Source organism: Leucoraja erinacea, chromosome 28 (genome assembly GCF_028641065.1).
Source record: "Leucoraja erinacea ecotype New England chromosome 28, Leri_hhj_1, whole genome shotgun sequence".
Taxonomy (NCBI): domain Eukaryota; kingdom Metazoa; phylum Chordata; class Chondrichthyes; order Rajiformes; family Rajidae; genus Leucoraja; species Leucoraja erinaceus.
Window position 1 is genome coordinate 26,887,380 of NC_073404.1, and position 14,009 is coordinate 26,901,388.

At 36.5% G+C, this 14,009-nt stretch overlaps 1 protein-coding gene across 2 annotated transcripts in view; it reads right to left on the reverse strand.

Annotated features, from left to right (window-relative positions):
• usp32 (ubiquitin specific peptidase 32) overlaps positions 1-14,009 on the reverse strand; it is a 111,757-nt gene that overhangs the window by 12,344 nt on the left and 85,404 nt on the right. For both annotated transcript variants that reach the window (XM_055658089.1, XM_055658088.1), the window contains exons 17-23: positions 13,403-13,557; positions 13,239-13,320; positions 10,723-10,797; positions 6,754-6,892; positions 3,887-3,992; positions 3,297-3,470; positions 2,286-2,460 (exon numbers count right to left, since the gene is read on the reverse strand). In XM_055658089.1, coding sequence (XP_055514064.1) covers positions 2,286-2,460; positions 3,297-3,470; positions 3,887-3,992; positions 6,754-6,892; positions 10,723-10,797; positions 13,239-13,320; positions 13,403-13,557 — 906 coding nt within the window. The remainder of the gene's footprint in view (positions 1-2,285; positions 2,461-3,296; positions 3,471-3,886; positions 3,993-6,753; positions 6,893-10,722; positions 10,798-13,238; positions 13,321-13,402; positions 13,558-14,009) is intronic.

Here is a 14,009-nt window from a genome sequence, read left to right on the forward strand (position 1 = left end):
TTTCAGATAATTTAGCATTTCTAACTGTAAAGTTGTAATGCCAGGTCATCCACCTGTAACATGTACCAGTCTGAAGAAGGGTTTCGGCCCGAAACGTTGCCTATTTCCTTCGCTCCATAGATGCTGCTGCACCCGCTGAGTTTCTCCAGCTTTTCTGTGTAACCACCTGTAACATTTATTCAGTTCTTATCTAAGATGTTGCCAGACCTGCTGCGTGCTTTCCTTTATTCCAGCAATTACTCTGTTCTGCATCTCCCAATACCAGCAAAGTTTTCATTTCTCTAACTGCCCTCACTCATATTCCTCTGTCTGTACTCCTACATGGAGTTCAGCTATTATCTAGATATAATTGTTTTCAGTGCTATTACTTGGGCAATCTTGATTGCTATCTTACCAAAGACATGATTTTTGCTTCACGCTCCACCCGTCCTCTCTACATTATCAGATGCACTTATTTTGTTGCTTTTCCAGGCATAATGAAATGCCACAGATCTGAAATATTAACAGTTTCTCCCTCCACAGGCACCGCCTGTCCTGGTGAGTACCTCTAGCATCTTCTGTTTTTATTGCAAAACAAAATATTTGAAGCTTCATGGACAGGAAGACTTTTATCACTCCTTTTAACCGCAAACCACTTGACATCATCTATAAAAGCGATAGCAAGAAGCAAAATGTCCTTTATCTCTGGCTGCTAAAATGCCCCAGTTTCCAACATCAGAACATCAATACTTTTGCATTCCCATTTCGCAGCTTTAAAAGATGCAAGTTGAATAATTAAACTCTGGAAGTTTTGTCCATACCCAAGGAAATTGGTCTGAATTTGATCAAGGTAAACATTAGCTGAACAAATGTTATACCAAAACATCACCTATTCTTTTTTCCAGGGATGCTGGCTGATCTGCTGAGTTACTCCAGCATTTTGTGTCTACCCTTGAAAAAGTATTGGTTAACCATATTATACAACAGACCTTCTGGTGGAAGGTTCTCCAACAATCCGGCAGGGTGGTAAGTTCTAACATTTAGACTCAATGATCAATAGAGATTTCCAAGACATGAAGGGAGCCTGCAAGTAGTTTTGTTTCCATTGTCCCTCACATATCAGGAGCTTTTGTAGCAGCAGCCTGGGTAAATAACTATAGTACATTTTATAATCAGTACAGATTGGAGCCACTGAGCACAGCAGTGAAGAAAATGTGCATTTAGGTGATGCTTGCAATAATCAAATGAACTGCTTTATCTAATTTGATGATAATTAGAGTTTCATTCTTCTAGGCAAGTGGAAAGTATTCACCCATGCTCCTGATTTTGTACATGGTTAAAAGTTTTGGAATTTTAAGAGATTAGTCATTCACCACAGAATTCACCTTTTTTATAGCCACACAATTTTATGTCCTGGACCAATTGAAGGTTTGGTGGAAAATCAGCAAAGGATCTTGAAAGTCAAAGTTAGATGGCGGGGCCTCTGTTGTTGACCTTCATTGCCCAGTACATTTGAGGTGTGAATGTCACTTGTCAATTGTCAGCCTTTGCTCAAATGTTGGCTAAAATGGTTTCATTTTCTAAGGAGTTGCACATAGAATATTGTGTAATCAATAGTGAACATCCCAACATCAAACCCTCTGAATAAAAATGGATTGATTGTGCAAGGATGGCGAAAGACTAGAACAAATGAAAAGTGTCCTACAGCAAAGGTGCTCTAGTGGTGGGTACTGTCTTATGATTAAGGTGACGTACTTAAGAAAATTAAGACTATTTTCTATTGTGGTATATTTGTGGAGTCCAGAACCAGGGGCCACAGTTTAAGAATAAGGAGTAAGCCATTTAGAACAGAGACAAGGAAACACTTATTCTCACAGAGAGTGGTGAGTCTGTGGAATTCTCCGCCTCAGAGGGCAGTGGAGGCTGGTTCTCTGGATGCTTTCAAGAGAGAGCTAGACAGGGCTCTTAAAAATAGAGTCAGGGGATATGGGGAAAAAGGCAGGAACGGGGTACTGATTGGGGATGATCAGCCATGATCACATTGAATGCCGGTCGGTGCTGGCTCGAAGGGCCGAATGGCCTACTATTGTCTATTGTCTATTTTACAATTTGTGCATTTATGTATGTAGATTTTGGGGAAATATTGATTTTGGCTTTTCCTCCAAATTCATAAAATATGCAGATGGTAAAAATTCAAAACACTTAAATACCTGAAAAGATACTTTGGATATCAATGTCAATTTTCTCAGCAATATGAACCCCCCCCCCCCCCCCCCCCCCCCTAGCCATTTTATGTACTGACAAACCTGTTATTTCTAGGTGTAGATAGCTATCCATTGGCAGAGGCAAGGACAAGAAGTTAAATGGATCAAACCGAACACTGATGTGACCACACGTTTTACATTTAACTTGCGATTTTAGTTGTCCATGAAACAGGTCAACAACAATTGATTTATTTCTCCTCAAGTGATTGTCCCATGCCTAAAAGGGCAAGAAAAATGAGAGGGCATTGTTTACCATTGGCAATGAGATAGCAGGTATCTTGTGTGGCTTTTAAAACACTCAGCCTTAAAGTACACAATATGCATTAAAATATTCATCATTTTTCTTTGCAAAGCAAAACTCAGAAAAATCAAATTTGCTAACAGTACATCTGAATCTCAAAAAGGATACATTACCATGAATATTTCACTGAGACTTTTTTTATTTAGGTTTTGAATGATTGAAAACCTGCCAAAGTCATATTAATTATCAGAACAAGCAATTAAAAAAATGCCTGCTGATTATACACAGCAAGAAACCTGGAATTATAGTTCATAATTCATAATGTTTCACACAATTAAATGTGCAGTTTGATTTCTGAGCAGGGTTCCAGTAGTTCTTACTGCAATTATTTCTGTGCAATAAACTGGAATACTTCAAATTAAAATATGGTCTAACTCCATTTCCAATCTTCACCCACATTAATTTCTGTGATGCACGTGACAACATATACTTTCTAGCAGAACACATCATTACGAAATTGCTGAAGAATTTCTCAGTATTTTCAAAGGAAAAGATGCACTTTTTTCTATTTTTCTCTTGACTATTTGATTAGATGGGAAAGAAACAAATTGCAAAAGGCTTTCTGATGATCAGAAAAGTGTGAAATAATCAAGTTTTGAAATCACCCATTTAAAAATAGACAGACTTATCAATTTACGGCAAATCAAACAGTTTAGTAATACAAACACGCAAATTCAAAAGATTCGTAAGACATCATATTCACCAGGGATATACTTTGATTACACAGAATCTTCAAACGGAAATACACTGACCTCTGCTGCGACCTCAAAATCCGGACGGCCATCACTATCCTTTAGCTCCACGTAGGGCTTCTCGTGAACTCTGTTGAGGTCTTCATGGAGACCATCCAACAAGAACGCGAGAAGCTCCTGAGAGTCCTGCTGCTGAAAACCATTAAATCTTGGAGCATATTTTGCTATCGTCCACTAAAATAAAACAAAATAAAATTTAATGTTGGCAAAGAGCAAACAAAGTGCCATTGATATTATTATTTCATATTGTCCTCTCTTCCTTTCCATCGCCATCCCTCCACAAATATCCCTAAGCATTAAAGCTTTCCATTTGAACATTATTTTTTTCTGGTTTGTAATGTCAAATCTGTTAATTAGAAATCGGTTCTTGATTTTTCACAATATTGGACTGTACAGGATTATGTAATAAAAATATTTAAAACCGTGAGGAATAACTGCAAACACATTAAAAATCAGTTATTCTAATTTTCACAATTCCACAATATAATAAATTTGCCAATATAAACACATTAAATTCAATATATACTGATTTAATTACTAACATAAATGGGTTTATTCTAGTAAATATTTTATATTACTATATGCCCTACCCTGAGTTTAAGTGGTGCTATATTCTTCTGAGTTCCACTCCACAACTCTTGGATAAGATCTCCATAGCACTTAGCCATATGACCCTTCATTCCTAATGGGTTAGCCCTGTATTAAATCACACATACAGAAAGTTACTTATAGTCAAAAGTTAAGAGTGTTTTATTGTCTTATGTCCCGAAACATAATAATGAAATTCTTACTTGCAGCAGTACAACAGGTTGTAAACACAGTACTCAACAGGTAATATAAATATAACTAATAAAAAGAAAGTAAGTTCAATTTAAAAAAAAACATGGTGCAAAAAACAAAAAAAAAAAAACAAAGCCCCGCCTGCAACCCAGGAAATTCTTAGTTCAAAGTGTAGGCGGAGTTCATAGTGTTTAATAGCCGGACATTTATTGTGAAGAAGCCGTTCCTGAACCTGGATGTAACAGTTTTCTGACTCCTGTACCTTCTTCCCGATGGCAGGGGTGAAATGAGAGCGTGACCAGGATGGTGTGGGTTCTTGATGATGCTGGCTGCCTTTTTGAGGCAGTGCCTCCTATAGATCCCCTCGACGGTGGGGAGGTCAACACCCGTAATGGTTATAACAAATTATAAGAATAGGTTATAACCAGTCTTAGTTGGTGCAAACTAAACAAGGCTATCTGTTCTCTATGCCATGAACATATTACACTCTGTATGGGCATACAACTAAAAGACAGGGGTAATTTGTTATTTTAGTGACAACTGTTCATTTTTAGTTGACATAACATTATTTTATTCCTGTTGGGTATACATAAGGTAGTTCAAATGGGCATACATTTTGTTCAAATTTAATTTTGGCATACTGTCAGCATCCAATATTTCCTTCAATATGAATATCATGTACTTTTTAAAGAAACATCAAGGTCATTTACTGACTTTAATGTTTGAATTCCATACCATTAATCAAGAAACATAAATATAATGTAACCAATGATGTCCATGAATCGCAGATTTCAAGCAGTCATTGCTTGCAAAGGATATGCAACAAAATGCTAAACATGACTACTTTCATTTACATGACATTGCTGTGTCCCATACAATATGGTGCCCAGAAATGGGGGGGGGGGGGGGGGACTGTGTATAAACACTGCTGTAATTTCTATATGGTGAAATCAAAATGTATAAAAATGGCCTTTATTAAAATCTGATAATGTGCACTGTAACCACATGTGATTTTTTCTATTACAAATTTCAAATTGTGTAGTAAAGATGCAAATAAAGAAACAAACATTATGGAGGGCACTGTTCATCGATAGCAAAGTGTTAGAAGGATTTAGGCCAAACGTGAGTATAAATAGGACATTTTTGGTTGTTATGGGCTGGTTGGCCAAAAGGGCCAGTTTCTGCGCTGTATAACTATGAATCATATAGCTGAGTAATAAGCCTTTCATCATTTTTTCTAATTCCGAAGGAAAATTAGCTAGATCTTTGTAATAATAATATAACAGTTGAAAATCAGCTTTGGGCATGATTTGTTATGGCAAAAGAAAACCAGGTGGCTGGCATTGTCTTTGGAACCAATGAATCCTTAAGATTTTCATACTGAGCAAACAGCTTTATTCTGGCATATGTGGAATATTAAAATTAGGAATATTTAAGTGGTATTGAAAGTCATCAATATGGCACTGTTGATCATTGTGACAGTTTAATGTGTATGTCCATGAATAATGTTGTTTTGAATTAATGGCACAAGACTAAATCTAATATAAATGATCTATAAATAGAATCCTGTCGTATTACTTTCAGCATGTACGAAAGAACTGCAGGTACTGGTTTAAATCGAAAGTAGTCACAAAATGCTGGAGTAACTCAGAGAGACAGTCAGCGGAGATAAGGAATGGGGTGGGGCAGGGGTCTCAACCCGAAACATCACCCATTCCTTCTCTCCAGTATTACTTTCAGCAATTAATCAGTACTCAAAAATATAATCGACAGATCTCATCCAAAAAGAGTTACTGAGATCACCATTGCCTCCAAATAATGACGACCAATATTTATATTTAACCAAGTTCAAACCAAAACAGATAATGCAATGAAAGTGCAGAACATTTGTTGATGGACAGTAGCCACACAGATAAAATGTTCATACAGTTAATCACAACTCCAGCAGATTCTGAAATAAGCTGAGTGGCAAAAGTAGTCAAATGACAGCATAATTACAAAATGAAGTGATTGAATACAAACTAAATCCTATCACATTGCCAAATCATGATATGCATTTAAGTCACTCTGAATAACACTAAGTAGAAGCCACATATTAATTATAATGACTGCATATTCAATATGTAGTTACATATTTTTCTATTACACAGAAGTTGCTGTTAATTAAATATTTTTTATATATGAGAATTAAAATCAATTTGTTCAAAAGTAGTTTTTCATCTAGTAAATGCAAATTATTCCCACTTTTAAGTGTTCCCACTATAAGTTCAGTAAAATTAAAAATGTTTTGCGTATCAGAACAGTTTCATTTTATAATGAGGTAAACAAGGAATGAATTCAAGGTACACAAAAAAGCTGGAGAAACTCAGCGGATGCAGCAGCATCTATGGAGCGAAGGAAATAGGCAACGTTTCGGGCCGAAACCCTTCTTCAGACAAATGAGAAAAATGAGACAAATCAGACAAATCAGAAGGAATGAATTCAATCTGGGTGTGGATCCAAATCTTGTACAATTTTGGGACAACTGGGATTAAAAGTACCTTGGCATTATATTAATATTCTTATTTTGGTGTATTAATCAAAAGTAGAGATCAAAATAATTTTGAAATTGAAACGAACAAAGGGAAAAGATATCTACAAAACGTCATATCAGCAAATAGGATTTCAATTTTCTTACCTGTTGAGTTCGTAAAGATGTCTCCCTGAGATGAAGTACCGGGTAAGTGGCTGTGTGTTACTGACACACTGGATGCTGGAATTCATAAAACACGTGTTTCCCAGGTTACTTAGCCCTGTGGCACCTTTTTCAGTTGGAACTAGAATGAAAATATTATTGAGCCTAATTATGATGGAATTTATGAAGCTGGTTGAAACAAGAAAAGCAGGAATAAAACAAAGACAATCAGGAAATTATCACAAATAAACAATGGCACATTTAATATCTTTCTCCCAATGTACTGCTAATTATTTGAAGAATTGCAAATGCATGCACAAGACCTCTCCATCACCAAGTGTGGGTACATCCCAATTCCTGTGGTAGGTTCAATGTAAGTGGCAACAAAATTATACTGCCCTCCTACAAGTCATGAATGGGTACATATGCATGTTGAGTAATAATGGGAGGAGTTTAACATTGATTGAGCCAGTCCAATTCTGAATGATGAGCTTGCAATATTCAATATGCAACTGCTGGAGGGAGAACTAATGAAGGGAAAATCTACTTGACTTGACCGTGTCAATCTACACTTCACTGATGCCATGGTCCATAAAGGTGAGAATGATCACCGCATGGTACATATGGAGGAGCAGCACTGCCCTTACACCAAGCACACCTTTTAAATGAGATATATTCAAGACAGACCTACTGATTCAAAGCTGGAATCATGAACTGACTGGGCCTCAAACAGCAAGACAGTTTGCATTATGAATAATTCAATGCTTTGCAGTTGAACCATATTCAATTCTAATGCAATGAACAATGAAACAGCTAACTGGAAAAGGTGGACAACTCCAAGCCCAGTGAAGGCAGAGTGGAGGAGACCGAAGCAAATTCAATTATCTTCAGACAGACCTGCCAATTGGATGATCCACCTTACCCCCTGCTTTAGTTGTCAGAACCTTCATTAAAGTTAGTCATCACTAACTTGATTCTATCGACCTGATAACAAGAAATAGTCAGGTTGTGGATAAGATTATGAATCCCAACAAGGTGCTGACTTTGGTGCTGCAGCTATGCATTGACTATAGAGAGCTGGATCTGCAACCTATTCCAGTGTCAATGTACAGAATTGCCCAGGTGTCCCAGGACAAATCTAATCCAGCAATTACAGCCTAATACGTCTACTCTTAATCAAAGTGATGGAAAGTGTCGTTGACAATGCCATTAATCCCCATTTATTCACCACTAACCTGCTCACTAATGCTCAATTTGGCTTTCATCACTAAAATCATCAAATTACAGCCTTGATGCAAATAGACAAGGTCAGAGTGACATCCTTTGATATCAAGGCAGCATTTGACTGTGTGTCACATTCAGATGCTCTGGCAAAATTAAAATGAGAAGGAATCAAGGGGCAATATATGTACGGAAGATGGTTATGATTGATGATGGCCAATTACATGGTAAAGGGAATTGAAGAATGTAGGTGAATAGAGGGATCTGGGAATAACTGTGCACAGTTCCCTGAAAGTGGAATCTCATGTAGATAGGGTGGTAAAGAAAGCTTTTGGTGTGCTGGCCTTTATAAATCAGAGCATTGAGTATAGAAGTTGGGATGTAATGTTAAAATTGTACAAGGCATTGGTGAGGCCAATTCTGGAGTATGGTGTACAATTTTGGTCGCCTAATTATAGGAAGGATGTCAACAAAATAGAGAGAGTACAGAGGAGATGTGCTAGAATGTTGCCTGGGTTTCAGCAACTAAGTTACAGAGAAAGGTTGGGCTTTATTCTTTGGAGCGCAGAAGGTTAAGGGGGGGGACTTGATAGAGTTTTTTAAAATGATGAGAAGGATAGACAGAGTTGACGTGGAAAAGCTTTTCCCACTGAGAGTAGGGAAGATTCAAACAAGGGGACATGACATGAGAATTAAGGAACTGAAGTTTAGGGGTAACATGAGGGGGAACTTCTTTACTCAGAGAGTGGTAGCTGTGTGGAATGAGCTTCCAGTGAAGGTGGTGGAGGCAGGTTCGTTTTTATCATTTAAAAATAAATTGGATAGTTATATGGATGGGAAAGGAATGGAGGGTTATGGTCTGAGCGCAGGTATATGGGACTAGGGGAGATTATGTGTTCGGCACGGACTAGAAGGATCGAGATGGCCTGTTTCCGTGCTGTAAATTGTTATATGTTATATGGTTATATTAATTGAACTCCTGGAATAATGACTGAAACTGCTTGGGAAAGTGTCATCTTCATCTTCAGTTCTTTCATAATTTTAGTCCATCATAAAATTCCAAGTAAAGACGCTTGCTGACATCTACACCATTCAGTTCCATCCACAGGCAATGAAACCTGGTTAACATCCAACCAGGTCAATTAAATGCAAGCCACAGTACCACACAAAAACTCCATGGTAACCACCATCTACAACAAAATAGAGTTGAACTTCTCATCCCACGTGAGATTGTTATCAAAATTCTCACCATTAACATGTTAAGGTGAGAGGTGGAGGAGGGGGTGGGGTGGGGGTGTTGAGGAGAGCATTAGAGGCCACAAACTTAACTCAACCAACCACAAATGTTGTACCTTTAAGCCAAGATCAGTTGGGCATTTTGTGAAGGATCATCTTTAATCATCTAAAACCTTTCAGGAATGAGAGAAATTGCCTGGATTACTGCAGCTCCAATGGCACTAGTGTCATCAATGTCAATCTGATTGATACCCCAGCTACCATTCAGAACATTCATTTCCACCAACAGCAGCACAGCACTGATGCAGTTTGGTTATTCCATGGAAGACACAAAAGTAACTTGTTTAATTCTAACCCTTCAAACCCCACCACACTCATCACCTTCAAGGAAAAAGGCAGCTGAGGTATGGAAATGTCACTGCCTGCAATTTCCCTGAATCAGACACCATTCTCACTTGGAAATAAATTGCAATTCCTTTATCATCGGATCAAAATGCTACAACATCCTGCATAATAGCACTGCGGCAGTACATTCACCACTGCAATGCAGTTCAGGATCATTCCCTTCAATGACACTTAAGATTGGCTTTAAATTCTCCCATTGTCATTCTTAAGAATATGTTTTTTATAATGTAATGTTATGCCAATGAAATGGCGCTCTGTCAGCAATCCCACGGGGACCCTTCTCGAAGAAAGACTGAATGCATGGGTAGGGTTGTGGGTGGAGAGGGGGGTCAATTTGTTAACTTGTTTGTCTAAAGATGCATAATTGATAAGATGAAGAAATGCAAAAATAAACAGAAAGAATACATTTGGCTTCACGGCATAGTTGCACACTGAACAATATTCCCCAAAAGTTTCAAGAAACCCAAACATCATCAGTTTGATAATGACCAAGAAAATCCTTCTGAACTCATGTTCTTGAGAAAGCTGTGAATTATGGCTCTTTTGTATGTTAAGAAAAAATATATACCTGTTTTCCAGAGAAATGAGGGTATAAGCTTTACACGTGATGAACTTGAGTTGTACATGTTTCCCAATCCAACCAAACAGGAGATTTCCCCCCCATCTATGAACCCATCCTCACTGAGCTACAACCTCCTACATGTTAGAATAAATATTAGTGAAGAAAAAAATATAATTGTGGGGCCAATAGCAACGGCAGGTTTAATGGAAATTTACACCATTCCATATTTAGAATATTTTAATCAAATATACAAATGCAATAAGAAATAATTTCACATATAAGGAAGGATTAAGGAGGCATTCACAAGCATTTTGAAGTGCATCATTCAATTCATCTTGTGCACATATCTGAAATATTTAATGTAAATATATTTTCCATTTTAGTGGTGGCTTTCATTTGCCAAAATATTAGATATGCAATAAATTTGCTGATATTCAAGTGATTTCAATAAATATGTGGAACCGTTAAAATTACCTCCAATTTGCTCAATGACCCCACAATGTGGAATGAATCGTTCACCTATACTTAAGTTCTATGTTTGTACCTACCCTTGTGTCTGTCCATTTTGCTACTGTTTGCAATGAATGACATCTCCTCCGGCCAACTCATATCTTTGTTGCGAACTATTATAAGAAATGCAGGATATCAGGCTGATATTACCGTAACAATGTTTGCACTTAGGTAACTGGAAAGTCTCTTTTGACAAAGTAGTTTAAATTTGTATTTTGCAATTCATTTTTAATCTCTCTTCTAAAGTCTAACCAATCACATCATAAATGGAGGATTAACTCAGTTCATGTTTCTTACTTTTTGATGTTTAACTGACTGCTGGAGAGGAAGAATTAAAAATCCTAGAATAACTGATCCTCTAAATTCTTTCATACCTCATGTGGGGAAGTGCCCTGCCATCAATGAATGCCTAACGAGCCTGAAATTAGGAATGCACTGTGCTGGGATATATAGACTTGAACAGACATCTACTAACATACATGACATGATACAGTAAAGTTTAAATAGGTATTTTCAAAGCTGGAGGTGCTTATCTATAATGTTCTATGTTTGTAAAAAAGGATTTCATTTGCTATACTGGTAGTTTGAAAAATAATATTTTAAATTAAAAAATAAATATCAATTTCTCAAATATTGCAAATTAACAGGAGTAACAAGAAACGTTATGAATGTCACTCTATCCCCAATGCACTTGAACCAAAATAAAATCATTAGTAGTTTTAATTTCTTAAATATATCCAAAATGTACAGATGCAACGATGTGCTGAGCAAGTTGGAAATAGATGTACTGTTCCCCAATAAGATATGGACAAACAATAAATACTGCTCTCTGTGTCACCCACACCCCAAGAACAAACTCAAGTACATTTACAGTTATTGGATTATTGATTCTTTTGGACAAAATATCAATTAAAGGGGGAAAAAGTGATTTATTATAGCCCCCAGGAGCTTTTTTCGATTGTGAAAAAAATAATTCCAAATTAAATGGAAAGTCAGTTTCTTCCACTATATGAAGATGTACAAATGGAGACGGGGCAATGAGGATCTCAATTATAGATGGTAAGGTGGTTATTGCTTGCTTTTTGCACAAAAAAAGTGTTAAGTGCAAAATGTTAACACTAACTTCCTGTGAAATATATAATACATGGTTACAAGACGACTTTGGAACTGTGGTGTTCAAAATCTTCCATCATTGGTGGTTTACCTTATCTCGGGTCGTATCGTTTGGAAACTAATTGACGAAAGATGGTTTGTCAGAATTGGTTAATAACTCCACTATTATACCATGCAACCATGATGATGACAGAAAATGGATTAAAGGGGCTTTTGTGCTTTTATTTCCAAAATTAGTAACTACATATATTTTCAAACTTGGCTGCTGGTCATTTGAATTTTTACTGTGAACTGCAAAGTTATTTTAACAGCTTTAGCAGCACACTAACTGAAATAAACTTAAAAAAAAAATATTGTGTGCCTGTGATTGAAAATGTATTCCCAACTCAGAAAACATGGGGTAAGTGAAAGTTTTTGCAAATTGGACACAAAAAGTGGTGGAAACACAACGGATTCTGATAACTCTTAAAACTTTATTCAGCCAATATGTTACCCATGTATGCAGGGAATGTTAAAATGACATGACAAAATAAGACCAAAGACTAGTGAATGAAGGTAACATTTGGACCCAATGTTGTTCTACACCAGGATCTATTCAACACTGAGATCAGGCTTAGTTTCTTTACATTTTAGAGGGCCATGTTATACCCTATCACTTTTGAAAATAAAACAAAGAATACTTCAGAGAACAAAAATGACCCTTTGCAAAGAAACCTATTGTAGTATCTCAAATTAAAAAAAAACAAAACATGAATATCTGGGGGAAAAAAACCCACTTGGGGGCATCATTACTATAAAAATCTGACCTAAACTGGTTTACCACTCAAGCAGAAGGACTTGAACTCCCTCCCCTACCCCAAGGCAATGGTCTTGATCAGTGAATGCATGATGAATGTCATGTTTACAATCACCTTGAAAGACACTGTGGACATAAAATGTCACATCACAAAAATCAAGTTTACATTTATTTCTGATGGCTTTTGCAATAAAATGCTCATATCCATTATTTTATTAAGCATTTTATTGAGCTGGATCATTAAAATACAAATAGTTATGAAAAAAAAAATCAGCTCAGAATTTTAGCAGAGTCTTTTATTTGTATTCATCAAGCAAACTCAATCATGGACAATATGATACAAAATTTTCAAGGAGGGAGTGAGCTTGCAGTAAGTTTGTTGCACCCTGGTAAGCAAAACATGAATATCTAGTTTTATTATCAATCATAAACGGTAATTTCTGGAAATGGTAACTTGCTGAAATGTTTCTGTCTTAGACGGAGCACATTTTTAAATCATCTTATCCATGAAAACATAAGAATAGTGATCTGTTTGTCAACTGTGGTTTAACTAAATTCTATTAAAAATGAAATTGGACTCTACATTACCAATTATGAATTAATTTCAATAATCTGCATGTTGATTTTGAAAAACATTGCTTTTACCTTCAATCACCAAGTGTTGGTCATCTAGAATTTTTAAGTCTTCTAAAGTGTGATCCTCATCATCCAGTAGTGCAAGGTAGTTCTACAAAATAAAATTGTTATGTGATATGATCATCCCAAAACAATCCAATCCTAAGGACCTAATATGAGAAATATTTCTTTACCTCACTATTATACAGCCACAGTCGCATGTCTTCCTCCTTTATTCGAAGTCGCCGGGATAAGTACTCATGGATATCTTTTATTGTTTGCATTCGGCTAAAGCAGCCCGTGTAAGCTAGCACTCGTTTCATTGGTGACGATGGTGAAGGCACATTTCCTAAGTTGACAACAAATATTTTTAGTTGCAAGTATGCAAATCATGCTATAAAATAATTTAATATGCTCATATCATCCCTGAGTGTGCTGGGACTTCTTCATGAATGTGACATTTTGTTTTGTACTATTGTACCATGATGGGCATATATAGAAGACAAAGCCAGTCTTCCTGCACACATACTGCCCTAGTAAGCTCTACCTCTTCCTCAGGCTTAAAATGGATCGATGCCCATTCAACTTCAAAGAGTCTAATTGAAAGTGAAGAACTGCAAGTCTATTTACTATCTATACATTGTTATTTTGTTTTCATTCCTACTAGGTATTCAGTAATCAAGCAGATACATAATAACCACCATCTATTTGCTGCAATGCATTAATGGTTATGTTTCGTCATTTCCTAGCTATCAAAAATATAAAAACGCCCATATGTTGAAAATTAAATGTCCATTATAT